The following is a 26,796-nucleotide window of genomic DNA, read 5'->3' as shown; positions in this document are numbered from 1 at the left end:
GGTGGTGAGGCAGGCACGCTGGACTTGTTTAAGGTTTACTTAGATAGACACATGAGCGAAACAGGGATGGAGGGTTATAGGAGACTGTTTTAAATAAGGATAAGAGCCTCGGGATGTTCCTGGAAATCTAATGTTACATGTGTTGATGTTTTTTCTCTTTTACTCCGCAGTTGCGTCGGTCCACCTTGTTGTCTGACGAGGGGCATGCACACGGTGGGTCGTGCGTGGGCTGCTCTTGGATGTTTCGAGAGTGGCCTAGTACTTCACGTCGTTTGTGTATGCTTAAAACTGGGCCAGCAGATGGGCACCACAACAGGTCAGTGACTATCACTGCTAGCTGTGCAGATACATGGATTTGGGCCAGTGTCTGTGGGAGTTTGCGTATTCTCCCTGTGGTTGCGTGGGTTTCCTCTGGGTGCTCCGGTTTCCTCCCACACCCCAAAGGTGTGCTCTTAGGCTGATTGGTGTAACAAATTGTCCCTAAATTATTCTCCCCTTAATCTAGTTTCCAATGGGGGTACCATAAGCATAGACATGGGTCAAGGGTGGAGGAGGAAAAACACATTGTTAAGATGGCGGCACGGGCTCGTTGGGCCGAAAGGCCTGTGTTCCTGTTCTGTGTTGTTCTTTGTTCTCTTTGTTCCTTGTATCTGTGTTTTCCACCCTAATGCTTCCCATTACATGTGTAAATTTCTATTCTACCTCACCGCACCCCCTCTGACGCTACAACCACATCACCACAGTATAGCTTCATGCTAATCATGCTATTGGAGTATAGCTTCATTCAAACTCCAATAGCATGATTAGTGTTGAGTCTTTATTGTCTCATTGCACCTGACCTGTACATTCCGCTTCCCTCCAAAGAACATAAGTTCTGACCCTGCATAGCACTAAAGTGCATCCAATAGAATGCATGACAACAAGGTCTGTATTTGAAAGGGCACCTCAAAAATGGTGCCAGACATTTTCTTGAATAAGAACATAAGAAATAGGAGCAGGAGTAGGCCATCTAGCCCTTCGAGCCTGCCCCACCATTCAATAAGATCATGGCTGATCTGAAGTGGCTCAGTTCCACTTTCTTGCTTTCTCCCCATAACCCTTAATTCCCTTGCCTACCAAAAACCTATCTACCCGTGTCTTAAATATATTTAGCAAGGTAGCCTCTACCACTTCAACGGGCAGAGAATTCCAGAGATTCACCACCTTTTGAGTGAAGAAGTTCCTCCTCAACTCTGTTCTAAATTGCTCCCCCCCCCTTATCTTGAGGCTGTGCCCTCTAGTCCTGCTGTCCTTTCTGGGCGGGAAGAATCTCTCTACCTCTACCCTATCCATCCTCTTCGTTATCTAATACGTTTCTATAAGATCCCCCCTCATCCTTCTACAAGTACAACAAGTACAAACCCAGTCTATTCAGCCTCTCTTCATGGTCCAACCCCCTCATCTCCGGTATCAGCCTAGTGAACCTCCTCTGCACTCCTTCCAAGGCCAAAATATCCTTGCGCAAGTGCGGCGACCAAAACTGCACAGTACTCCAGCTGCGGCCTCACCAGTGCCCTGTTCAGTTGCAGCAAGACCTCCCTGCTTTTATATTCTATCCCCCTCGCTTTAAAGGCCAGCATCCTATTTGCCTTCCTGATCACCTGCTGCACCTGCAGACTGGGTTTTTGCAACTCATGCACAAGGACCCCCAGGTCCCTTTGCACTGTAGCATGCTGCAGCTTTTCACCCTTTAATAGGAGGAATGGTGCCAGCTATCACCATCCTGCCTTGCCATGGGGTTCTCCACAGTGTGAGCTGTGTACTGTTAAGGCTTGAAATGAAAGGCATGTTTAGAGTTTTGGGGCTTGGTGTTCCAAAGGGTTAATCTTTTGTCCCCAGGCTGTGCAACTAAATGTAGCTCTGGATATGAAACTGGCATGCTGACTCCTCAAAGATTTGACAGTTAGTTACTCTGGCAACAACATTCAGGTTGACTAGACACAACTGATTCTTGAGATGTCTGCAATTAGCTTTTCAAGTAATTCCCTAGAGGCTGCCTCAGTCTTTGGGCTCTTCAATGATTGGCAGTCAGCACATCACCTCAGAGTAAGGGATGACCTGATATGAAGGGAAGCTAAGGCCTCTGAGCGACCGCACCTCCCCCTCGTCCCGTCCTGTCCTACCTACACACCCCACCCCGCCCCACCGCGACTGTGACCTTCACACTGACCCTCAACTGCACTTGTGTGCATCCACAGCATTCTCCTTGGTGTCCCTTGTGTGTTGGACTGCCTGAGTAGTCTCTTCTGATATCCACCTCGGAGGAGGCGATGGTGCCAGTTTCTTGCTTCTGTAGACCTGTTAATGTGATGTCTCACACCAGCACCAGCTATATATTTGGTGTGGATTCAATATCCGGACAGACTGCTCGCTAATAATATGCTGATGTATTCAAATTAGAGTTCACGCCCTTCTCCGGCATGTTCCACATCAATTCAGGCAAGGTTCGCTCAAAATCAGAAAATGCGATCTCGCTGGCGAGAATCATGCTCTTCTGAACTCCCTGTGGTTTGAGCTCTTGCTGCCATTCCCATGGACAGAGAGAGTGGGCTCAAGATGTTGCTCGATGTCAAAAGGTTGTGTTAAATGCAGAGCCAACGCTACCTCTACCCATTTATCGGGACAAGCGGTGTCATGAAGGCGCCACATGCACCTAGGCTGACAATGAGTGTTGAAGTGTCGGAGAATCATGTAGCACTGACCGGGGAGGACATTCGGCCCATTCCTGTGGTATCTAACTGGCCTCACCCCCAAAGTTGTGTAAACGATGGGAGAAACAATTTACCGAAACCTTTTCTCTTTCTGCGTAATTACAACAGATTTTAATTTTCCAGAAGTAATTACTGAAAGGTTACAGGGGTGGGGGGCTAAAATTAAGATTTAACACTGGAAGTTAGACTATGATTTGCATTCTCCATAACTAACTCCACAGTATCAGGTGTTTAAGTTTCCGCATTGGCAATCTTATTTTAATAATTCCCATGTTTTTTGGCAACATTCACGTTGATAAATAGCTAAGCGGAGGAAATATCAGCGACGTTGATATTCTAATGACACAAAGGAAAAACACTGGTGGATAATCATTTACAGACACTGGACATGATGGTGAGACAAAACCTTTATAAGTAAAACTTTGTTAGTTTGTAGAAACGGATGCGATTTACTTTTAGATTTAAAGTCTAACTTTGATGGTACGATTTTTTTCGTTTCTAAAGCAGTTTGCTTCAAACGTAAAGTTAAAATCCTTGTTTAGAATTTTGAAGTCAGCATCGGGGCAACAAGAGCCACTTACAGCCAGCAATCATTGACTGGTGATGCTAGCTCAGGCAGAGAGGAAAAGAAAAACACCCTATACTTTTTCTTTTTTGCAGACTTGTGGTTAGACTTGCTCTCTGCAACTTTCAGAGAGGAAAACGTGTGTAATGTCATCCTGGGCGGTCACTGCCCTCTCCATTCACTCCTCTGAAACCAATCAATCAGCCCTCAACGTAACGGACCATCAAATCACTGGAAAGGCGATCCCAGCACACTCCAGTTTTACATCTGGGCAGTTGGAATACACTGAATGGGTTGATCAGGAGCATGCTGTACTGTTGTGCCTCGGAAAGATGTAAATATCCCTCAGTGGCATTCCTACTCCTGATGTTTTAATGTGTGCAGGTCTGTCCCAGCATTCCAGTCCCACAAATTCAGGAGGCGGAGAAAAGCAGCACGAAAGATTTTCAAGTTGTGGAATAAATTTCGATATTTTAAAGCCACCATGATTTTGCCTTCTCTCACTTTTGTGCTGCTGCTTGGTAAGTGTTTCGGAATAACATTGTTTATTCAGCCTCTTAAATCCAAATGAGAAATTTGATATGCAAAACTTCTTATAAAACTCTTGGGATTGTCACTGTCTAGTTTTTGAAATCTAGTGGTTACTGTACTAATGTGGGTGAGGCTGCTGAAGACTTGGAGACCTTTAGCAAATGTCTTATATTCAGAGAATGTTTGAGTTACTTTGTGAAATAGGCTTCTTTTAGGGAATTCTAGTTTACTGAAACTTTTGTCGTTTTTTTGAAAATTAACCAAACCTTATGCTGTGCTGCTGACAATGTGCCGTATATACATTAATTAGGTGATGCTGTTGTGTATATAATTGTCTCAAAGTCTCTTTTTAGCTCAGTTTAAAACTTTTTTCAGTGCAATTGACTAAGTAAAAAGCAGCCTTGTTTCCAAAAGATGTAACTCGACCCATATTGGAAACAGATGTGGCTGTTAGATTAACAGTTTCCAGACCAAAGATTTTTTAAAAAAGCAGTCTGGGTTAATGAAAGAGAAGAAGATAAAGTTTATTTAAAAACAAAACAGTTGAACGTTGAAGGAAAGATTAATACTACTTGACTGTTCTATGAGCGACTGTTTGTCATTGAGTATTTGATGGTCTGCCTCTTAGTGTAGCCTCAGGGCCTCTGCAGTCGTGAGGCAACTGGAGCGAGACCAAGTCCTTGACCTGGCGCGTGAGTCTGTGGCACTTGGGCGTGAGCCACTTGAGAGACGGTTTGCAGCACTTTGAGTTGTCCTGACCCTGCATGCTGTCCCTGCACCATCCTATGAGACCAAGGGACTTGAAAGCATGTCAACCATGTCAAGATCAGCTATTTGCTGTTTTTGTTGTTTTTTGAAATACTCATTCAGAACAGCGTTCCTTGAAGCTAAACAAGTTCACTTTGTATTAAAACCTGAATGCCAAGTTGTCTTAAAAAGGGATAAATTTGCTCTTGATGGATCAAGTTATTTCCTCAGTATTAATTCTAAGTAAGCTAGCATCAAAAATCATTGCAAATAAGTTTTTTTTTAAATTTTTCATCATGCTTTGCATCATTATGAATAATTACAAAGCGTAATTTAAAACTTGCTGTATTCTCTGCTTCTATTGTCTGATATGTTTTTTTCATTTCTGAAGATTTTTTTGTTGGTAATTTTAATACTTACTCAGTATCATGTTGTGTGCTTTTTGAGAATTGCCTATGTATACATCTACAAACTTTGGACTTTGCATCAATATCAAACCTATAAAACAGCATGCCCTTCTATTGTTACCTCACTAACAACCCACACTTAAATTTCACCTTTAACATGTCAAAATATCCCAGGGGCTGAGAGGGTTGGTGAGTGGGTGGGAAGAAGGATCAGATGAGAACAGCCACAAAGCAGGATTAGAAGAGTTATGAAAGATTGGTTTTGATATGGCTTGTGAAGATGAGGAGAGATTTGACAAGATGAAGGACTTCAGAAAGAGAACTCCAAAGTGCTAATGGACACCTATAACAGGCCAGAAACAGGGGATAAGACTTGAGCCAGAGTCTAAAGACCATTTGGAGAAATAGGATTTGTGAGATCATACAGGGATTTCGAAAGTAGGACAAAGGTTTTGAAATCAATGATTTTGATGCATTAACACATGGAAAAAGGATCATCATGAGCATGAGCGTTCATTGTTCATGCACAAAGCAGCTTTTGTAAAAGTGATGTAGTTTACATCCCAGCAAAATATATTAAGAAATTACAAATGTCTACTTCTTCCTCTCAAATGAACCACAACTTTGGTCCCATCTGTACGAAAGAAAAGTGAAATGTTAGAATACCAGATAGGATCCATTCTAGAGTATTCCATTCATGTTGCTTTCTTTGATCAAATAATTATTTACATTTAGAACTAAGGGTCATTTTATGTTGGGAAGAATTTTAACTAAAACTAAATTCTTTACCAAATTTGGTAAAATGCATGATTGCCCTTGATGTCAAAGCAACATTTGACTAAATGTGACATCAATTACTCGAGCAAAATTGAAATCATTGGGAATAAGGGGGAAACGCTCCACTGGTTGGAGCTGTTCTTAGCACAAAAGAAGGTGGTTGTAGTTATTGGAAGTCAATCATCTCAACTTCAGGGTATGGCTACATGAGTTAATCAGGATCACGTCCTAGTCCCACCAATCTTCAACTGCTTCATCTATGATCTTTGTTCCATCATATGGTCTAAAGTGGGGATGATCACTGATAGTTGTGAAGTATTAGGTACCATTTACAACTCCTCAGGTACTAAGCAGTCCATGTCTGAATGTAGCAAAACCTGGTAAAACTTTCAGACTTGGGCTGATAAGTGACAAGTAACATTTATGCCACTTAGACAATGGCCATCTCCAACAAGAGAGAATAAACCATTGCCCTTTGATATTCGATGGTCTAACTGTTGCTGAATGACCCACAAATATCCTGCAGGGTGGTCATAAACCAGAAATTGAACAGGCCATGTAAACTTTAAGACTAAAAGAGCTGTTAGAGTTTGGAAATCCTGCGGTGGGTGGCTTGCCTCCTGACTCTCCCAAACCTGTCCATCATCTACAAAGCACAAGTCAGGAGTACGATGAAATATGCCTAACTTGCATCCATGAATGCAGCTCCAAAAACATTCAAGAAATTCAACGCCATCCAGGACAAAATAGCCTGCTTGGTCCACCATTTAAAGCATTCACACCCTCAGCCACAGGCGGACTGTGGCTGAACTGTGTATTATTTGCAAGATATACTGCAGCAATTACCAAAGTTTATTTTAAACCTGTAATCTCTATGACCTGGAAGAACAAGGACAGTATGTGCATGGGAAAATGGTAAATTGCATTCCAATTCCTGCCATCTTTATTTGGAATTAAATCATTATTCTTTGAATCAAAATCCTGGAACTCTCTCCCTTATATGCAAACCGACACCAAGTGCGCTGAGTTTGTTTAAGAAGGTGGCTCATCATCATTCTCATGGACAATTCAGGGTCAGAAATAAATGCTGGCCTTGCCAGTGACACACACATCCCAGAAAGTAATAAAAGGTGTGTATGAAATCGCCTGTGTTTCTAATTTATTGCTAGTACTTTTGGTTAAATTAAGCAGAACAATTTTGAAATGATAAAATGTTATTTAAAAGTACTAATACAGGATATTTTCTCTGTTATTTTTAAATAATTAGAAAATAAGTTAGCTAATCCAAGTTAGCTTAATCCTTCTTACCTCCAGTCAGTCTTTAGATCCCCCAGAGTGACAGATGTAAAAGTGATCATATAACATCAATCATTGTATGGTGGACCTGTGGCAAATTAGGTCAGGATGTTGACATCTGAGATCATGCAACTGTGCTTTACTGTATCAGTCCACATGTGAAATGGTAGCCCACAAAGGCCAGCAGGAGTGTTATCCTGAATACAGCTCTATTTTCATTAATGCATTCTCAGGATATGGGTACTATTAAACCAGCATCATTTGCCCATAACCAGTTGCTGTTTAGAAGGTGGTAGTGGTGTGTCTTCTTCTTGGACTATTGCAGTCTGTGTGATGAAGACAATCTTACTGTGCTGTAGAGAAGGAGCTCTTGGATTTCGACCCAGCAATAATGAAGTTACAGCGAAAAACACCAAAGTCAGGATGATGTGAGAATCTGGACGTTTACACATACTCTTGCCCTGCTAGCTTGGAAGCTACTGTTTAAGAAGTCATGGCAAGTTCAGATCAAGTAGTTATCTTTGTCCTGGATAGCGTTGGTTCTCTTGAGCTTTTTCTCTAGCTGCGCTCATCAAGCAGGGGTGATATTCCATCACATTCCCACTTTATATCTTGTATGTGGGGGAAAATCTTTGGGGAATAAAAAGGTGAGCCATGTACCATAGATTAGCTTGAACATTTACGTTTACTTCAGTTGAGTTGTTGGTAATTGGAAATTTTCAGAAGAATTGATGTTGAGGGACTTGGCGATGGTAATGTCATTGAACATTGTGGGGAGATGGTTTGGCTCCTTCTTGTGAAGTTGGTCTTTGTGATACTTGCTACTTTTCAGTTCAGTTTCAATTTCTGGATGTTATGGGCATGGATTGCTTGTATAAAAAGCTATAGGATTTTGTATGGCAGAATATGGGTCCTAGACTGCACTATAAGAAGTTAAACTATCAAAAATTGAGGAGTGCTACTCCTTTGAATTTTGTTACTTTAGAAACACCATTAGTATCCTGGGAGTTACCATTACTAGAAACTCTTTTTCTCTCTCCCTGAATTCTGTACCATCATCCTCATTCTCTTGGTTGAAGACAGATGTAAAGTATTCATTCAACACTCTACCAATGTCCTCTGGCTCCACTCACAGATTGCCCCATTGGTCCTAACAGACTCTACTCTTTCCCTGATTATCCTGTTCCCATTGATATGCTTGTAGAATATCTTAGGATTTTCCCTACTTTTACCAGCCAGAACTTTTTCATATTCCTTCTTTGCATTCCTAATTGCTTTCTTAAGCTCCACCCTGCACTTTCTATACCTTCTATTCCTCCACAGATTGGCTCCCCTTGTACTTTTTGAAAGCTTTATTTTCCTTTGCACTTTATTCTGAATATCTTTGGTCATCCATGGTTCCCTGAGCTTGCTTTTCTCCTTATCACCCTAGAGGGAACATGCTGAGCTTGCACCCTCCCCAGTTGCTTTTTGAATGCCCCCCTCGCTCTTCTCTAGATTTTCCCATTAGTAGCTGTTCCCAGCCTATGTTGGCCAGGTCCTGCCTTATACTGAAATCTGCTCTCCCCCAATCCAAAACTTTTTTTGTAGCTTGTCTATTTCCTTGTCCATAACAAGCTTAAATTGTACCATGTTGTGATCAGTATTACTAAAATGACCTCAACCACCTGTCTGGCTTCATTCCTCAGAATCAAGACCAACACAGCTCTCTCCCTTGTTGGACTCCCCATATATTGATTTTAAAAAAGTTCTCTTGTAAACATTTCAAGAATCTTTTCCATTCAAACCCTTAACACTATATATATCCCAGTTAATATTGGGAAAGTTAAAATCACTTAATATGATAACCCTATTGTTATTATTTTTACACACCTCCTCAATCTGAGCATGTATTTGCTCCTCAATGTTCCTCTGACTATCTGGGGGCCTATAATGAATACCTAACAATGTGGCTGCCCCTTTTTTATTCCTAAGGTCTACCCACAAAACTTCATTTGATGTCCCCTCCAAGATATCCTCTTTTCTTACTGCAGTAACTGACTCCTTAACTAATAATGCAGTGCCTCCACCTCTTTTACCTCCTCTTCTGTCTCGCCTAAAGATTCTATATCCTGCAATGTTGAGTTGCCGATTGTGTCCTTCCTTCAACCATATCTCTGTGATGGCTTCCATGTGTCAATCATTGCCCTCAACTCACCTGGTTTTCCTGCAATACTCCTAGCATCCAGTCTGGAATTTTTTGCTGGAAATGACGTCAAGTGTACGATGTGCCTCCCAAATATGAGCCAACATATTCTAATTAGATGGAATGACTGGAATGCATCATACAATGGATTATCTATCAGCTTTATTTTAGAAAACTTTAACCTTGTTATAAAGTGGGAAATGGATGAGGTATAGTGGACAAAGCATAGAGACCCTGTTGACATTAATGGCAGTCATTTCTTTAAATAATAATGTGTAGACTTGCAGCTGGCAACTAGTCAGCTTGACTGTCTGGCCAAAAGACAAGAGCAGAAATTTTGAGGACGGAGGGCCCAGCTGGAGACCAATGGAAACAGTCCTCAGCAGTCCATTGTTGATGAGGTGGGGAATCAGCTGATGGCATCATCGGACTGACGCAAGCCATCCGTCTCCTGCCTGTGTTTGGTGTGAACCTCAATAAGGGCTTGGGGAGCTGCTATAAATATTACAGTGGAAAGGAATGTGATTAGACTGAGGTCAGGCTTGTTCATCTCCAATATTTTACCCCCATCCCTTCTCTGACCCTTTCCTTCCCGTTGGGAAGAGGTAATTGGATTTAATAAACATCGGTACATTCCTGAATTGTTAAAGGGTAACTTTTTTGATGTAACTGGTTAGCGTATAAACCTGAAATATTGAACATTTAAGTAATGAAAGAAAACTGAAATCTTCTCATAACATTGCTGGCCACATTACAGAGCCGCTGATGCTATCTCGGTCTAGGTCCAAATGACCACGTTTTACTTTCTTTTCCAGTGACCCCTTCTGAATGGAAACATTTAAAAAAGCACCCATTAACATGCCTGTAGCCAAGCTGAAGTTTCAGTGGTATTTTGAGAAGAATATTAAATGGTATGTGTGGATGTTATGGCTAACTCAAAGGTTGTGAGCAGGTGGTTGGTTATCCATCTATTGCATCCAGCAGTATATCAACCAAATATTACTGATTCCAAGCTAGATGTGTGCTGCAGAACACCACTTCTCATCCCATCCATCACATATATTGGCATTAGTTTAGAATTCTGGAATTGATGAAAAAGCGAAAAAATGCCTGGTTGGTCATGAAAGTACAAACTTTCAGCAACTCAGGGAGTTTCAGTGCAGCTAAGTGAACATTTAGCACCCAGCACCTAGTAAAGTTCAAATTAGTGATGGGTGTTGATTTGCAAAGTCTGATTGTGGTTCAAGTGATAAAGAATGAAAGAGAAATTATACAGAACAAATAGAGGAATACCAAGATCAGTAGATGGTGAATTGTCTATACCTGTCTTTATACCACCAATCATTCCAACACGACTACTCAAACTGAGCATAGAACTAGTTGTACAACCATGTCACCCAGAAGGACACATGCAGCTGGGTTATACCATAATGACAACATAGGTCAAGGTCACTTGCCTCTGCAGAATTTTCTGATGCTTTGCTTCACCATACACTGCCATATGAGCAGGATAATCTTTTCAGTGCTAAAGAGGGCAACCTTCCTCATTTTTATCTCATGTAGCAGTTTCTGCACATTGTCAGACAGCAATTTCAACCATGTCAATCTGTAGGTTAATCTCAATGGTGATTTAATGATTTGAGAGGGCACTGGAAGGACCAAACACAGTGTGTTTATAGAAATAAGGCTTCCATGCCAGTTATTACACAGGCAGCACAGTGGTTAGCACTGCTGTCTCACAGTACCAGAGACCCGGTTTCAATTACAGCCTTGGGTGACTGTCTATTTGGAGTTTACAGATTATCCCTGTGTTTGCATGGATTTGTTCCGGGCGCTCCGGGTTCCTCCCACAGTCTAAAGATGTGCAGGTTAGATGGATTCATCATGCTAAATTGCCTCTTCAGGGTGATTAGCAGAGTAAATACATGGGGTTACAGGGATAAGGTCTGGCTGGGATTATTGTCAGTGCAGACTTGATGAGCCGAATGGCCTCCTTCTGCACTGCAGTGATTCTATGATTAACTTGCAAGACAAAGTTTGTTCAAATGATAGATTTATTTTCTGTAATCTGGAGTTCAAAATTATGCTATTTATGAGGTCTTGAACCTGATATATATCAGACAATAATGGGGTATTGTAAAAGTAAAAGGAAAGAGAGAGCTCAAAGCAGAGACTAGACAGAAAAGTATTTACATGCTCCTCGCTTTCATCTTTGCTTACTTCAGTAGATTTTTATTTTTATTGAAGGTACAATGTTTTTAAATGAATCACTTAAGAGTCTGAAAATTATTTTATAATTATAAAGACAGAAGGGTAATTTTGGAGCATTTGTCCTGACTTGCCCATATGTTTACATTTAAGCTCAAAGGTGCCATGGTAAAATACGGAAGAATTCATTCATTGGAAAACAAAGAAACATTAATCAGATTTTCTAAAATGATATCTTTTACCCTCGACTTGCTGAGTTAATGTCTAGCAGTCAGCTGTCTCATGAATTATCTGTAATTTCTTTCCTCAATAAATATTCTGCACATCTGGCTGTGGTTCTTTCAACTTCCAACTGTCAGACAGCATTTTTTGTTTTGTTATGTTTGTGGAGTTTGTTATTAACTGCAGTTTTGTGTAACCCAAAGCTTTCTGACTTCATCTATTGTATTCTTCAACTCAAGTGAACTATTTTCCTTTACTCCACCTTATAATTTTCTTTTATTCATTCTTGGAATGTAGGTGTCGTTGACTTTGCCAGCATTTGTTGCCCATCACTAATTTCCCTTGAGAAGTGGTGGTGAGTTGCCTTCTAGAACTGCTGCAGTCCACATGGTATTGATAAACCCACAGTGCTGTTAGGGAGGAATTTTGACCCAGAGACCGTGAAGGAACAGCAATACAGTCACGCCATTTCTGTTGCAATCAAGGATGAGCAATAAAGGCTGGCTGAGTCAACAGCCCCGACACTGAGATTGAAATAAAATCATTGTTTTTCATTTGGACAATCCCTGCTTCTCTCTTCTTTTTGCAAGTTAACCAGTCCTGAACATAATCTATTTTGTGGGATCACCCCATGGGTGTGTTCAGTATGTGTGCAGCAGGCCAGCAGTCAGTTAGTTACCTGGCTATTTTGCATAGCTCCAAACCAGTGAATCCATAATCAAGGCTAGAGTTTAACAGTATTTATTTGCCACAGCTAACACCATTGGCTGATTCAGTGGATGATAGCCAAAAAATGCTCTTGATGTATTTCGCCACAAACCATCTTAACTGGCTGTTTTAATCTAGTACACTGTGTACTTGGAAACACAAATAACAAAAACAGGATATGTGAAATGTAGGCTATCCTGGGACGCTATGCCACATATAAAAATGCATTCTACTTCACAATCCACAGCTGTAATCTCTTCTGAATCAGCAAATGTGGTTTTCAAAGATGTCTCAAGGATGAAACACAAAACCATAAGTCATCCTGCTTGAATAAGTTTCACCTATGGAAGAGACTATTCTATATCTTACAGCATGTTACTTATGACTTGCAGTTGGATTATTGAGATGCCTAGTCATTTTAACATTGCAAGCACAATGATCTAAGCACTCTTTCCCAATTCTTCCTTGAGTATTTATCCCATGTTAAACGCGCTTGAATGCAGCAACCACTGTTGATGCCAGCGTTCCTATGAAAATCTGGTTTGGATGTTACAACAGAATTCTGAATGATGCAGGTTTGATAACAGAGGAAAGTCTGCTTGAAAACTCCACAAATTTACGGCCCAGAAGAATCCATCAAAAGTATATTTAGATCATAGCCATGTCCTGGTCAACATTACTTTGAGTTAGCTCCACCGATATTGTATTCACCTCCTGTTTCATAGTGGGATCCAATTGAATGCAAAGTCAGTTCCCATGTAAGCACAATCAAAAACTAATTGATTGAGAACTATTTTGAGACTTCTTCGGAAAATGATAATGCATCACATTTAAGTGCAAGTGTCTCTCTTCTCTTCATATTCCTCTAACTTTAATTGAAGTCGAAGGAAGTAAGTAGCGGGGATGATGTAAAATAGTAACTGAATCAATCGCACCCATTTTACATAATCAATTCCATGAAAAGCACCTTGACTGAATTAGAGAATATAGCCCGCATTGTGAGGGCACTCTACATATAGACCAGAAATAAAATAGTCCTCTGAAATTCCTGGCCTGAGAATACCCAATGGAAAATGGGTTTGATCTCTGGCTCTGACACATTCACCCCTGTGAGAACAAAAATCCAACAAATGTTAGACACAAACAAGTTAAACATTTATTGATCATAAAAACTGTTAGTTAGAGAGGTGAAGAATTTTGGACTATCATCTAGTTTTTACACAGAATTGTAAACAAATTTCCTGAACAATTGCATTTTTAGGTCTCAAAGCTCAGACTAGCTGCTAATTATGTGTAAAATGTTTGGACAGTTTTCCACTGTACTTTTTTCACAAATGATTTTTGGTGGCATCAGATTGAAATGGTTTGAATTTATCATTAAAGTTTTTTAAAAGTTTATTTATTAGTCAAAAGGAGGCTTGCATTAATGCTGCAACGAAGTTACTGTGAAAATCCCCTGGTCGCCACACTCTGGCGTCTGTTTGGAGGGAAAGTGTAACCTAGCTAATCCACTTAACCAGCACATCTTTGGACAGTGGGAGGAAACTGGAGCACCCGGAGGAAACCCATGCAGACGTAAGGAGAACGCGCAAGCATCACACAGACAGTGACCTGAGTGAGGAATCGAACCCAAGTGAGGCAGCAGTGCTAACCACTGCCACTGTGTTGTGCCGCTCGCTAATTCTAATTAGTTGCCAGTGAAAATAAACTGCTCATACCTTTCTTGAGCTTAAAAACAATCCAGAGCCTGCTGAGGTGAATCACAGTGCTCCAATCATTAAATTATAAGAAGAAATCACATGAATAATGATGGCTTTCCTAGAATTTAGAAGGTTAAGTGGTGATTCAATTGAAGTTTTTGAATATTGAGAGCAACCAATGGGGTAAATGGAGAGAAACTATTTCTGCTAGTTGGGGAGTATCAGATTAGAGGAAATTGCTTAAGCCCGAGTGGCCAGGCCTTTTGTGAGTGAAGTTGGGAAGCGCTTCTTCTACAAATAAAGGAAGGCAAATGTTCAAAAGTTTCTTTCAGGAACCTAGAATTGATGCTAGGTCCATTGTCAATTTTAAAAATGAGGTTCACAGATTTTTGTTAACCAAGGGTTTAAAGATGCTTGGGACAAAATCGGGTATATGGATTTAAGTCACAGATCAGCAATGATCTAACTAAGTGGCAGAACTGGCTTTTGGGTCTAACTGGCCTAAACTCCTCTTCCTCTACTCCTACAACAATGTTCTGAAACACTTTGCCATTCAGTTACCAATGGATGTCTGTGAGATATTGAACAGATATGTTGTGTGTTGCATAATAACATGAGGGTTATTTCATTACCCTTTCTGAAAATGTTGCTGAAATCTTACTGTTTTTTTGTAAGTTTGTTTTGTGATTTCTACTGTCCATGCTACCCTAGATTAAACTTGTGATTAAAGGCTACCTTACTGAAGTAGTAGAGAGAAAAACCATGGGGGCGATTCTTCCAAAAAAATCCTAAGTGTCATAAAAATTGGAATAAATCGTGCTGGTTTTTTTTTAGTGGGAGTTTCAAAATGAATCTCCCACATTGTGCGCATCACAGAGTGCAGTAGCGTAAGTCACGCTGAAAGTCAGTGGGTGAAGCCTACTCCTGCTGGAAAGGCTGGCAGCTTAGCGCTGAGTGGGCCACTGTGCATGCGTTGTGCTGTCAGCACCGAGCTTGGCACATGGGCAGTAGCCCGCACTGCTGGCCTCCCATTTGCTGGCCAGTTTGATCACTGGCTAGCCCCGTGACTCCGCCAAGTGCAGAGTGGCAGGAAACATTCATCCCCACCGATCGCACACCCAGAGGCATGTCCCCATTAGGCGCCGTTCCTATTAAGCTCCATCCCCTCGATGCTGTCTGATGCCTAGTGGGCAATGCCAAGGTGCCCCTTGGCAGTGCCAGGAGGCTCAGGCTGGCACTGCCCAACTGGCAATGCCCAGGGAGAACCCCCCTCACTCCCAGCCTCCTGGGGGTGCCCTCAATGTCCCCTCCCCCTTCACTTCCGTGGGGCTGGGCTGCCGGCTCCCCTCAAGTGGGGAGCTAATATATAAACCCACTGGAGTGAAACACTCCTGTCAGGTCTGCGGGGAGGAAGACGCTAGTGGGCCTGGAGACTTCAGTCCTGCTAATAAGATGGAAATTGTATTATAATGAGCATTTACATAATTTAAATAGTTCTGCGCTGATTTCTGGCACAGAGCTTATGGCACCGGACATCCAGCGCTCGGAGATTCGCAGAGACTGTGACATCCAGCGGGAAGCCCGTGAAACAACCTCTGAGTCTCCCAGCCCACTGTGCTGCTTTATCGGTGCAGCGGATTGGGAGAATCCACCCCTCTCCCATTATGTGAATGGGCCAATATAATGTTGAAATACCAGACTGAACCATAATTCCTGTTCTGCTGCATTTAGTCGATTAGAAACACATTTCCACACTTAGTGACCCTTAACTGTAAATAGTTCCTGTTTTGAGATTATAGTTATGCTTGTTAACATTCCAGCAATGTTATGCACATGAACAATCAATCAAGGAAGTTTATAAAAAGAAAACATAAAAGGAATGCTGCAATATGATTATTTATGTAGAATTTGGGAGGAAAGTCAAGCAAAAGTAGATAAAAATCAACTGGAGAAATAATATCAGATGAGGTCCATACTGCCAATGTCTTTGCTGCTCCATATGTGAAGATCTTTGCTATCTCTCAACATCCTTTGTCAATTCATTTATTTAATAATCCAATAATTTTATTGTGCATAACCAAGTTTTACCCCTTTCATCTCTTCTAAATTGCATGAGGTATCAAGGCAGCAGCTGACATCTACTCTGGAACCATAGATGACACCATCTGGCCTGGTAACACATGAACCTATCTGCCGTAGAAACAGACTATCAGTAGTCTACTCAACTGTGTGTGTGGGTGTGCACGCATGTATGTGCGTATGTGTATGTGTATGAGACTGTACCAGAATCAAACTCAACTTTATCCTCAAGCATACATACACTCTGCTTAAAAATTACTGCATAATGATTGACAGCGAACACTTTAGTAAAATTTCCTAATTCGAACATGCTTGTAGTTATGCTCATCTGGAGTGAGATTTTGTAACTCAGCAAGGAAAACGCATTTCTCTGTTTACATTGTTCAGTACAAGCTCACACAGTACCTTCTTAGGCATCAAGGGAGTTTTTGTTAATCCACAGTAATTAAAAGATTCTACAAACAGTGATGAATTGGGAACAAGGAAATTCAAGGGATGACATTCATTATCAGTAGAAATCAAGCAGTGGATGGAGATATTGCACCTTTCACTCACTGTTCTTAGGAAGTGGTTTGAGTTATTTTGATGTGTGAGACCTCATTTATATCCAATGGGTTAGCAGTGAACCAGCACTCATAGGCAGTTCAATTTGTCAAAAACCATTACACAAGACATTCGTAGAAATCCATAGAACCCTACAGTGCAGAAGGAGGCCATTCAGCCCATTGAGTCTGCACTGACAACAATCCCACCTAGGCCCCATCCCCGTAACCTCACATATTTAACCCGTTATTCCCTCTAACCTACACATCCCTGGACACCACGGGGTAATTTAGCATGGCCAATGCACCTACCCCACACATCTTTGGGCTGTGGGGGGAAACCAGAGCACCCAGATGAAACCCACGCAGACATGGGGAGAATGGCTAATTTCACACCAACAGTGACCCAACTGGGAATCGAACCCTGGAGCTGTGAGGCAGCAGTGTCACTGTGCCACCATGCTGCCCAAAGGGAGGGAAGGAAGGAATTGTTGAGTGGGTTGGTGGTAGAGAGGAGTGGTGGTTGGATGGGGTGGGAGTGATACAAACAGAGTTTGGCTAACAGTTATAGGATAGGAAGATCTTTTTGAAGACATGGAGAATATTTGTGCTCCTTAGAAATGATTATGCTGAAAACACACGCCACACGTTGGCCAATCTTCACCCAGCACAAATGGGTAGAGCAGTGAATTACATCTGTGTTCTATATATGTCCTGGGACGACTTAAGACTTCGCATGCCTCAAAAGGCATCTGCTAAACCAAGCAACCCCAATTTCAGGACCAGTTAAAAATGGTGTTGGGCAGATTGGTTGTTTACTAGGCTAATTCCGGAGTTGAGGGGGTTGAACTATGAGGAGAGGCTGAATAAACTAGGCTTGTACTCGTTAGAGTTTAGAAGAATGAGGGGAGATCTCATTGAGACGTATAAGATGTTGAATGGGATGGATAGGATAGAGGTGGAGAGGCTCTTCCTGCTCAGAAAGGACAGTAGGACTAGAGGGCACAGCCTCAGGATAAAGGGGGGGCGGTTTAGAACGGAGTTGAGGAGGAACTTCTTCACTCAAAGGGTGGTGAATCTCTGGAATTCTCTGCCCGTTGAAGTGGTGGAGGCTGCCTCGCTCAATATTTTTAAGACGCAGGTTGATGGGTTTTTGATAAGAGAGGGGATTAAGGGTTATGGGGAGAGGGCGGGAAAGTGGAACTGAGCCACGACAGATCAGCCATGATCTTATTGAATGGCGGGGCAGGCTCAAGGGGCTAGATGGCCTACTCCTGTTCCTATTTCTTATGTTCTTATGTTCTTAGAAACAAAGGCAGTCAGTTGCAATTTGTGGAGTGCTATCACTCTATTCTTGACTAGTGGTGGCATTGAAACTGGTCTCTCTCTTTCAGTTGGTTTATAAACCAGCTGTATTAATGATGAAGATCAGCCACAATCTCTCATGAAGGTCAGCCATGGTCTCATCGAATAGCAGAGTAGGCTCAAAGACCCAAATGGTCTAATCCTATGTTCCTATGATTCTTGAAAAAGTTGGGTGAATTGTTCAACAAACATCTTATGGATTCACAAAGACTATTTACAACAGTAACTGAATTAGTAGGCAAATGACAGAACTACAGTGTCTATTTCTATTGATTGTAGAAAATACAACAAATCACTGTGTTGGATTGATGTCTAGTGCTTTTACCTTTGGTCTACATAAAGCATCTTTTCATAAATAATCTATGTTGGGGATTTGCATTACGGTAATTGATTAATGAACATGATTAATTCCATAAATAATTTGTCATGCTACAATATTGGAGAAATAGCTTGGTAAGTCTGGCAGCATCTGTGGAGAGAGAAATGGAATTGACATTTCAAGTCCAATATAACTCTTCTTTGGACTCAATGTTAACTTTGTTTCTCCCCAGATTCAGTCAGATCTGCGGGGTTTTTCCAACATTTCCTGCTTTTATTATAGCTGAGAAATAGTTGTTCATTTATTAAGCACCTTCTGGGCAGCTTCTCCTCTATGCCCCCTCTCATCCCACCCCTATTTCCCGAATCAGGCTGAGTGAAACCAAGGTCCCATCGAACTGTTGCAACTTGAACCCCACCTAGATTTACAGTTTCAGTTATTTATTTATGTCAGTTACTCCCCCAGCACATATATTTCCTCTCTATGTGAGACAACCTTGTTCCTGAAATGCTTATGAAGGTGGTAAAGCCCGCTAGTTGCACAGCATTCTCGATACTACCTAAAACCGAGAGTCAGAAGTTGTCCAGTGCTCCTCTTCCTGCAACAGAAAATATTTACCTCCTTCAGGGTGCCAACTGGTGTTCCCAAGATCCTCTGATCTGACATGGTTTGGGTGTAAAGATGGAGGCTCCTTTTTTCTGTCACATTTATATGGAAAACCTTGCTTCAGCCTCACAGGTTTATCTATTCCACCTGCTACGCCATTCACCAAGGGTCCCCAGGAAATCCCAGAGCAACATAAACGAGGTGGCAAACTGGTGCAACAGGTCTCTGCCCGTTTGTCTGGGAATTGCATGCAATCAGAAGAAAATTGGCCCCAGTGGCCTTTCCTAAACAGATTGGCTGCTTCTATATTATGCCAGGCAACAACAGATGGGAGTTGGATGCTAGCCACAAATAGGCCCAATTAGGTCTTACTAATTTCCTTGTGTACACATATCAAGATGAGCTGATGCAATGACAGGAAATGAAATGTTTTCATCTTTATGCCAACTTTCTGCTTTAAGTATTCTCAAATTAACCGTGACGTTGCTCAGATGCAGTCAGAGCATCTTCCACTTTTCCATCCTCCCCGTAACACACGTCATTACCAATTTGATATTAGTATTTACATTTTCCTTCACTCAGTTTAAATGCACATCACCATCCAAATAATTTGTTTTATTAGTTGTAATTAGTTTTATGTTTTGTGAATCATTTACATTAAATACTTTAAAGATTTGTATTAAAAAAACTTTCAACCTGCAAAGCCATGATGACCGTTCCTCTCACAGTGCCAGGAGTTATGGAAAGCTAATTCTTGCTAACTTTATAGGGTAATTGCAGTACTTTTTGTAGCATTGGAACAAGGCTTGGTCCATGTGTCCCCAGATGAGCAGAAACTGCTACAACAGAGGTGCCAATCCATCCAAACAACTATAGAATGTTATAGCAGAGAAGCAGGTTAATCGGTTCATGATATCCATATTAGTTCTTTGCTAGAACAATCCAGAATTAACCGAAATATCTTTCTCTCCTCTTTTACCTCTTAAAGATACACTTTGGTGCATGGTCACAATGTTCTGGATTCAAATCCTATTCTAGGGCTTGAGCACAAAAATCTCTGCTGACGCTCCACTACTACACTGAGGAGTGCTGCATTGTCAGAGGTGCTGACCTTTGGATGTGATGTTAAACTGAGGCCCATGTGTTTGCTTGGGTGTATGTAAAAGATCTTAAAGCACTATTTGGAAGAAGTGCAGGGGAGTTATGCATGGCACCCTGGCTAATTTTTAATCCCTCAATCAACATGACAAGAACACATTATCTGGCGATTACCACATTGCTGTTTCTGAAAGTTTGCTGTGTGCAAATTACCTACTGTGTTTTTCAACGTGACAAAAATTATTGCGCCTGAGGTATTTTGCCTGTAGAGCACTTTGAGATGTCTGGATTTTGTGACAAGTGTCACATAAATGCATATAATATGCTTTCATATGTCTTAATCTTGATTACTCCCTGTGGCAAAGCAGTCTCATAAATTGATGGAAGTAAATAATTTCTATGAACAGATTAAACTAACGAAGATACATGCGACTTATTAGAAAGGGTGGAAGGTAAAGAGATTCAAATGTCCCAGGAATAGTCAAATTTTTTGTGAATATGAGACCTGTCTTGAATCTAAGTTGAGTTTCTTTGTACTTGAGAAGTCTATCTTTGATCTAAGTTTAAGTTTATTTAAGGCTTATATTAATGCTTCAATGAAGTTACGGTGAATATCCCCTAGTCACCACACTCTGGCATCTGTTTGGATACACTGAGGAGAATTTAGCATGGCTAATGCACCTAACCAGTACGTCTTTCGGACTGTGGGAGGAAACTGAAGCACCTAGAGGTAAAACACACAGACATGGGGAGAACATGCAGACTCCACACAGACAGTCACCCAAGCCGGGGATCAAACTTTGGTCCATGGCGCTGTGAGGCATGCTAACCGTTGTGCCACCATGCCACCCTGCCTTGCTTTTTGGCCAAGTTCTTCCTGGGTTTCAGGTTTTTGCTGTTGCACAAGTTGTTCAGTACACCTCGGTTTAAGCCTAACTTAACAAATTATATAGAAATCTTTGAACCACAGACCAACCCATTATAACACCTCCATTGTAGATTCCTCAATGAGACTGCACGTACAGATTGAACCTGACAAATCACTCTGCCACAGCCCATATCCTTCTGCCTGTAAACTTAATCCAAAAGATTTAATAGTTATTTTAGTTATTGATACATTTAGCTGGTCAAGCACCTTTGTAATTTCTTGTGCAGTTAAACATAATTAATTAATTTCCTAGACAGTCTGGAACCAAATATTCTTGAACAGCTTGTTCCCTTCAGCCTGGCTTATTTAATTATAACTTATTTTGAATCACAGGGGAAAGGCATTGGGGAGGGCAAGATTCTCAAGGGAAAAGAAATTTGAAACCATCTTTATTTTAATTTCCATTTTCACTACAAACAGTGACGAGAAGATGTCTCTCCTTTCCAGGCTTTCTATCCTCCAAAATAATCCTTGTGCTCAATAGTTCAATTGTACTATGTTTGATTATGTGAGTCTGGTAACTGATCTATGTTTATTGTGGTTGATTGGCTAAGTCTGGGTATTGACTCAGAGCTAAAGTAAAGCAGAGAACCTGCTTGAAGCTGGAGCTGGGATAAGCTTGGCTTTCTGTGGGTCAGAGGCTTTTCAAAGTCTTTTAAATAAAATTGCTGCGTACTTAGACCCAAGTGTCATATTTGCATTATTCTGAGGCAAATTCAATAAAGAAAATACACAGCAAATGCGAATATAGAAGATACTGAATATTTTTTCCATGTAATTAATAATAATTGCAAGCTCTTGTTTATTTTTACTGTGTTCTAATATATTTAAAAATCAAGAATTAAAAGCTACTTCTCTGAGTTGGCAGTTCTATGCTTTTGTGCAATGATCCTCTCTGTTACCAAGACTCCTGCAACTAGTAAATCCTCATAACTCAATTTTCCTTTAGGTGAATGTCTTACTGCCAATAAAGTCTGACTAACCATTCTGGTTCATAGATTGGTATGGCCATACCATTCATAACATTTACTCCAGCCACTCTCAGTTCTACCAGCCTATCTCATCTCAGCTTTAAACCCACAATATATCAAGATTTTACACACACCACAACCTTAGCTCATCATTTGACTCAATTCATCTGTGTACCCACCATCTGCATTCTCTCCCATCAATTCAGCACATTCGAGTCATCTATGTCGGGCGGTGACTCCCATTGACTTTAGTCAAGGTGTGAATGTGTTACATTTGCTCTTGATCCTTCTGGACAGGGAAGGAGAAAGCAACAGCTCTCCTGAGTCCTGGAAAACCATAGCTGGAGCACTGAGAATACTTCTGGACACCTTACCTGATGCAATATACATTACCTGTGGAGTTAGCATAGGTTTAGGGGTTGTGGTCTAAAAACTGGAGCTGACCTTTCAAGAGTAAAATTAGGAAGCACTTTGACACACAATTCGGGTGGCATAGTGGTTACCACTGCTACCTCACAGCGCCAGGGACCTGGGTTCAATTCCAGCCTCAGGTCACTCTGTGTGAAGTTTGCAAGTTCACCCTGCGTCTGTGGGGGTTTCCTCGGTGCCCTGGATTCCTCCCACAGTCCAAAGATGTGCAGATTAGGTTGATTGGCCATACTAAATTGCCCTTTAGTGTCAGGGGGACTGGCAGGGTAAATACGGGGGGTTATGGAGAAAGGGCCTGGATAGGGTTGTTGTCAGTGTAGACTCAATGGGCTGAATGTTCTCGCCCTGCATAATAGGGAATTTATGAGTCCATAACAAGTGAATAAATATGAAACTCTCTTCTGCAAGCAGCAATTGGTGCTGTATCTAAGATTGATAGACTTTTATAAACCAAATGCCACATTATGGAGTTAGGCCACAAAATGGCCATGATTTAATCAAATGACAAGGGAGGCACAAGGAGGTAAGTGGCCTATTCCTGTTCCTATGTGCTGATCACTATCTAGTGAGCCTTGATAGAAGTGTACATATATTTGATATCTACAGTATTATCATTTTTGCGGAACTGATTCTATTTCTGGCAACTGGTGTCAGAGTGAGACTGTCCAGATCAGGCACAAAACTGCAGCATAAAGCTTTTCCTACTTTCCTCGACATGGTGCTTAACCTGCCACCTCAGAACAACATTCCTAACAGAACCAATGTTTTGTTTTGTATTTTACAGGTTGGTAATTCTTGTGGTCTTGAATGAACTATAATTTAATATGCATCACACCAATGAGAGACAGTTGTTTCCTGTGGAATTATGCCTACTGTGGACAGTGTTGAGACTCCCCCATACTCAAGAATAGAGATAGAGAGCAGACTTTTATTATTTTGCATTCAATCCAGAAGCAAGTCCTCGAGGCAAAGGGATGCTGGTTTTAGCCTTGTGGCTCACTCACTCCTACAGTGGAATATCATTAAAGGTCACGGGATTGGTTTCTTGCCTTATGTTTCTCATGATTGACAGGCTGATCCCTTTATCCCTATGAAATGTTTCCGCCCATCTCCTTTCATCTCTGTTGACAATTTTTAAACACTATACCAACCAGTAAGCATTAACAGAGAAATGCAATCGGTGGTAGAAATCTGCTTCTATTTGTCAAATGAATAAAGTCATGAGAAAAAGGGAAATAAAGCATCCTGATTTCTTCCACTTAGTGAAATTTTAATAGGGTGAGGCACCATTCACAAGGTTTTAGCCATGTCCTATTCAGATATGACATTTTTATTGTGCAAAGACTTACGCTTGTGATAAGATTTTGCTCAAACTTCGCAACCAGCTGTTTTGGGCGTTTTTCATATTTTTACAGCTGTGACTGTTGGCATACTCGACTTTTGAGGCTTTATTACAAATAATTTCTGTTGTAGACAAAATGAAAACCGACACAGTTTGCAGCAAGTACAATGCAGAATAATTTATAAACTAGAAAATGGAGCTTTGTGTTAAACTTTCCCTAAATTATTTTACAGGTCCAGTAGACTGACAAAGGTCTCCTGTTGCAGCATTGGTTTCTTCGGATGTTCCAAAGTTTAACATGGAATTAAATTTGAAGCGAATTAACCAAGTTTTAAAGCAATTTGATCATATTCACTATTGGGTCACATCTGTTCTATGTTCACCTTATTCGCATAAACGTCAAATTTTTTTAGCTTTTCAACGATTAAAGTAGTCAATGCAAGCTGAAACATAAATTAAAGAGGGCAACTGCCAATTGGGAAAGCCTCACTTTAACAGACTGCGCAAAAGCAGACATAGATGCCTGCTTGGTGACTGGATGCCACTGTAACATCTGCTCCCGGATGCCACAAACATCACAAATGTTTTGCTGCCTTGTCTAAGGAGTTCCAGATTTACCATTATTGTGGCAGCCTGATTAAGTCCTTCAAAGGAACGCAACTCCCTCAACCTAATCAGAGCAAAAACCTCTCTCTGAAGAACAGGAAATGCTCCTTTATATCTGGCATCAGCAAATAAAGTTAGGCATCTGGACTTTTATTTGGAGGGAGTTTATTATAGCTTCCTGTCGAGCAAGTGGCATTATATTCTAAAGGGTTAGCCATTATGTATGAAAGACATCTGAGTTATTTCTAGATCTCTGAAACGTGTTCAGTTTAAAGAACTTAGCAAACATTGACCATGCAGGTGTTTTTGTTCTAATTTGCCAAGATTTTGCTTTTGTGCTCTCAGGCTGAAGGGCCTCTCAAAAATCATGGTATTGGAAGAGCAATATAATTGAATCTGCCATGCCAACTAACTCTTGAACATACGCTATCTCAACTTTCAACCCCCCACCACCTAGGTAGGGTGTCCCCATATACAGTACAGAATGTACCTTATAGAATCTTGTTAGGTACCATATAATATCAACAATCAGCTTTCATCATCATATCCCTCCCTAATTGGACCAAATTATGTCCGCTATTGTTCTGCTGCTGTATGTAGCTTTAGATTCCATCCTTTGCTAAGTATATTAAAGTATCTACAGGTTTGGGCATTTTTGTCGCTTCTCGGCTGTTTGGCTAAGATCAGGTGTAATGCTGATATGCTGTGCTTGGTTGAAGTTATTAGGTTACGTTTTAGCTTCATTTGAAGCAATTTTTAAAAGCGGCATCTTGGCCTTTTGGCTAAGATTGCAAATGAGATCAAGCTTGGAGGAGGAGCTATGCCTACTCCAATCAGCTTGGATCATGTAGATCAAGCCCTAGACAGGAGGTGAGAGCCCTGTCTTGTCAACTTGGATCGGGAATGTCTCAACTTGTTGAGTCTCTGAATTGGACTTGTTTGGATTGAATTGGATTTAAAAAAAAATTTGTCTGCTCTGAAGAGGCTCACCATCGTCTTCTGTCACTACAAATTCAACCTTTACATTCTGATCCCCAACTCTCAAACCCACAGTGAAGCATCCAATAGTTTGAAATGGGGTTTTAGATGTGTAAGGATAGGTCTTTTTGACACATTTTCAAGATGTCCATTTGATTTCCATTGTTTTTGGTTCCTCTGGTGCTCTGTCAATCACCTTACTGCCTGAAGCTACAGGAATGCTCATTTCAACACCTTCACCCCTCTCGTGGTTGCTCCTTTGACAGAAAACATCCGTGACTATAATGCGTGCCCTCATTCTCTGCATCTTCAACCCATCTCACATCTTCATTCGTCTCTTTTTTTTATTGTGGTTTGCGTAGCTTCCCTCTCTGTTCAGCTTGGTTCTGAATGGTATTTTCTGTATTTCATTCCCTTGGTGGGTAACAGGCATCTTTTCAATAGTGCCCCACAGTTGCCACACAGAATCATAGAATCCACAGTGCAGAAGGAGGCCATTCAGCCCATTAAGTCAACAATCCCACCCAGGCCCTATCCCTGCAAACCCACTTACCCTGCTAGTTGCCCTAACACTAAGGGACAACTTAACATGGCCAATCAATCTAAAGCGGACTGTGGGAGGAAACCTAGACAAACATGGGGAGGATGTACAAACTCCACACAGTCGGTCTCCCATGGCTGAATTAGAACCCAGGTCCCTGGTGGTGTGAGGCAGCAGTGCCATTGTGCTGCCCCAATCTGAAACATTTTCAGATTTTTGCTGTTTACATACAAAGTTCATGAAAAATTGCATGAATCTGGATTCCTTTATGCTACATGGTTAACCTTGAAGTTTTGCATTGCCAATGGCAGAGTGGACCAAGTTTCACTCATAGAATCATACAATGCAGAAGGAGGCCATTTGGTCCATCGACTCTGCACCAACAAAAATCCCACCCAGAACCTATCCCTGTAACCCCACATATTTATCCCACAAATCCTCTAACCGACGCATTCCAGGACACTAAGGGGCAATTTAGCATGTCCAATCAACCTAACACACTTATCTTTGGAGTGCGGGAGGGAACCAGAGCACCTGGAAGAAACCTATGGAGACAAGGGGAGAACGTGCAAACTCTACACAGACAGTGAACCAAACCAGGAATTGAACCCAGGTCCCTGGAGCTATGGGGCAGCAGTGCTAACCACTGTGCCACTCTGTGAAATTGTCCACCCACTGCCCTCACTGCAGTTGCTAATTTCAAGAGTGTCATTCAACATCACCTCAATATATTGAACTTGCAATGTTGGAATACTTGATCCTTTATCTGATTATTCAGATCTGCCACAACATCATACAATCCATCTGACGCCTGCCTCAAACAGGCTCCAATTGAGCCATATCTCCCCCTTTTCCTTGTCATCTGATGGAAAAAAGGACTTTTGGAATGTGGCATT

The 26,796-nt window shown here is 41.3% G+C and overlaps 1 protein-coding gene across 2 annotated transcripts in view; it reads left to right on the top strand.

The window, feature by feature from the left end:
* The first annotated feature begins 3,089 nt into the window (after positions 1 to 3,089).
* The window catches only part of clmpa (CXADR like membrane protein a), a 116,954-nt gene continuing 93,247 nt past the window's right edge, over positions 3,090 to 26,796 (top strand). The window contains exons 1-2 of one of the 2 annotated variants that reach the window (XM_080214501.1): positions 3,090 to 3,144; positions 3,700 to 3,836. In XM_080214501.1, coding sequence (XP_080070627.1) covers positions 3,800 to 3,836 — 37 coding nt within the window. In that variant the 5' untranslated portion in view covers positions 3,090 to 3,144; positions 3,700 to 3,799. Of the gene's footprint in view, positions 3,145 to 3,548; positions 3,837 to 26,796 lie in introns of those variants that run through there. The other variant, XM_080214500.1, reaches the window with a different exon arrangement.

This window comes from Carcharhinus amblyrhynchos, chromosome 29, assembly GCF_965287045.1.
Source record: "Carcharhinus amblyrhynchos chromosome 29, sCarAmb.v2.hapA, whole genome shotgun sequence".
Taxonomy (NCBI): Eukaryota; Metazoa; Chordata; class Chondrichthyes; order Carcharhiniformes; family Carcharhinidae; genus Carcharhinus; species Carcharhinus amblyrhynchos.
This window is presented reverse-complemented; position numbering and strand designations above follow the sequence as displayed.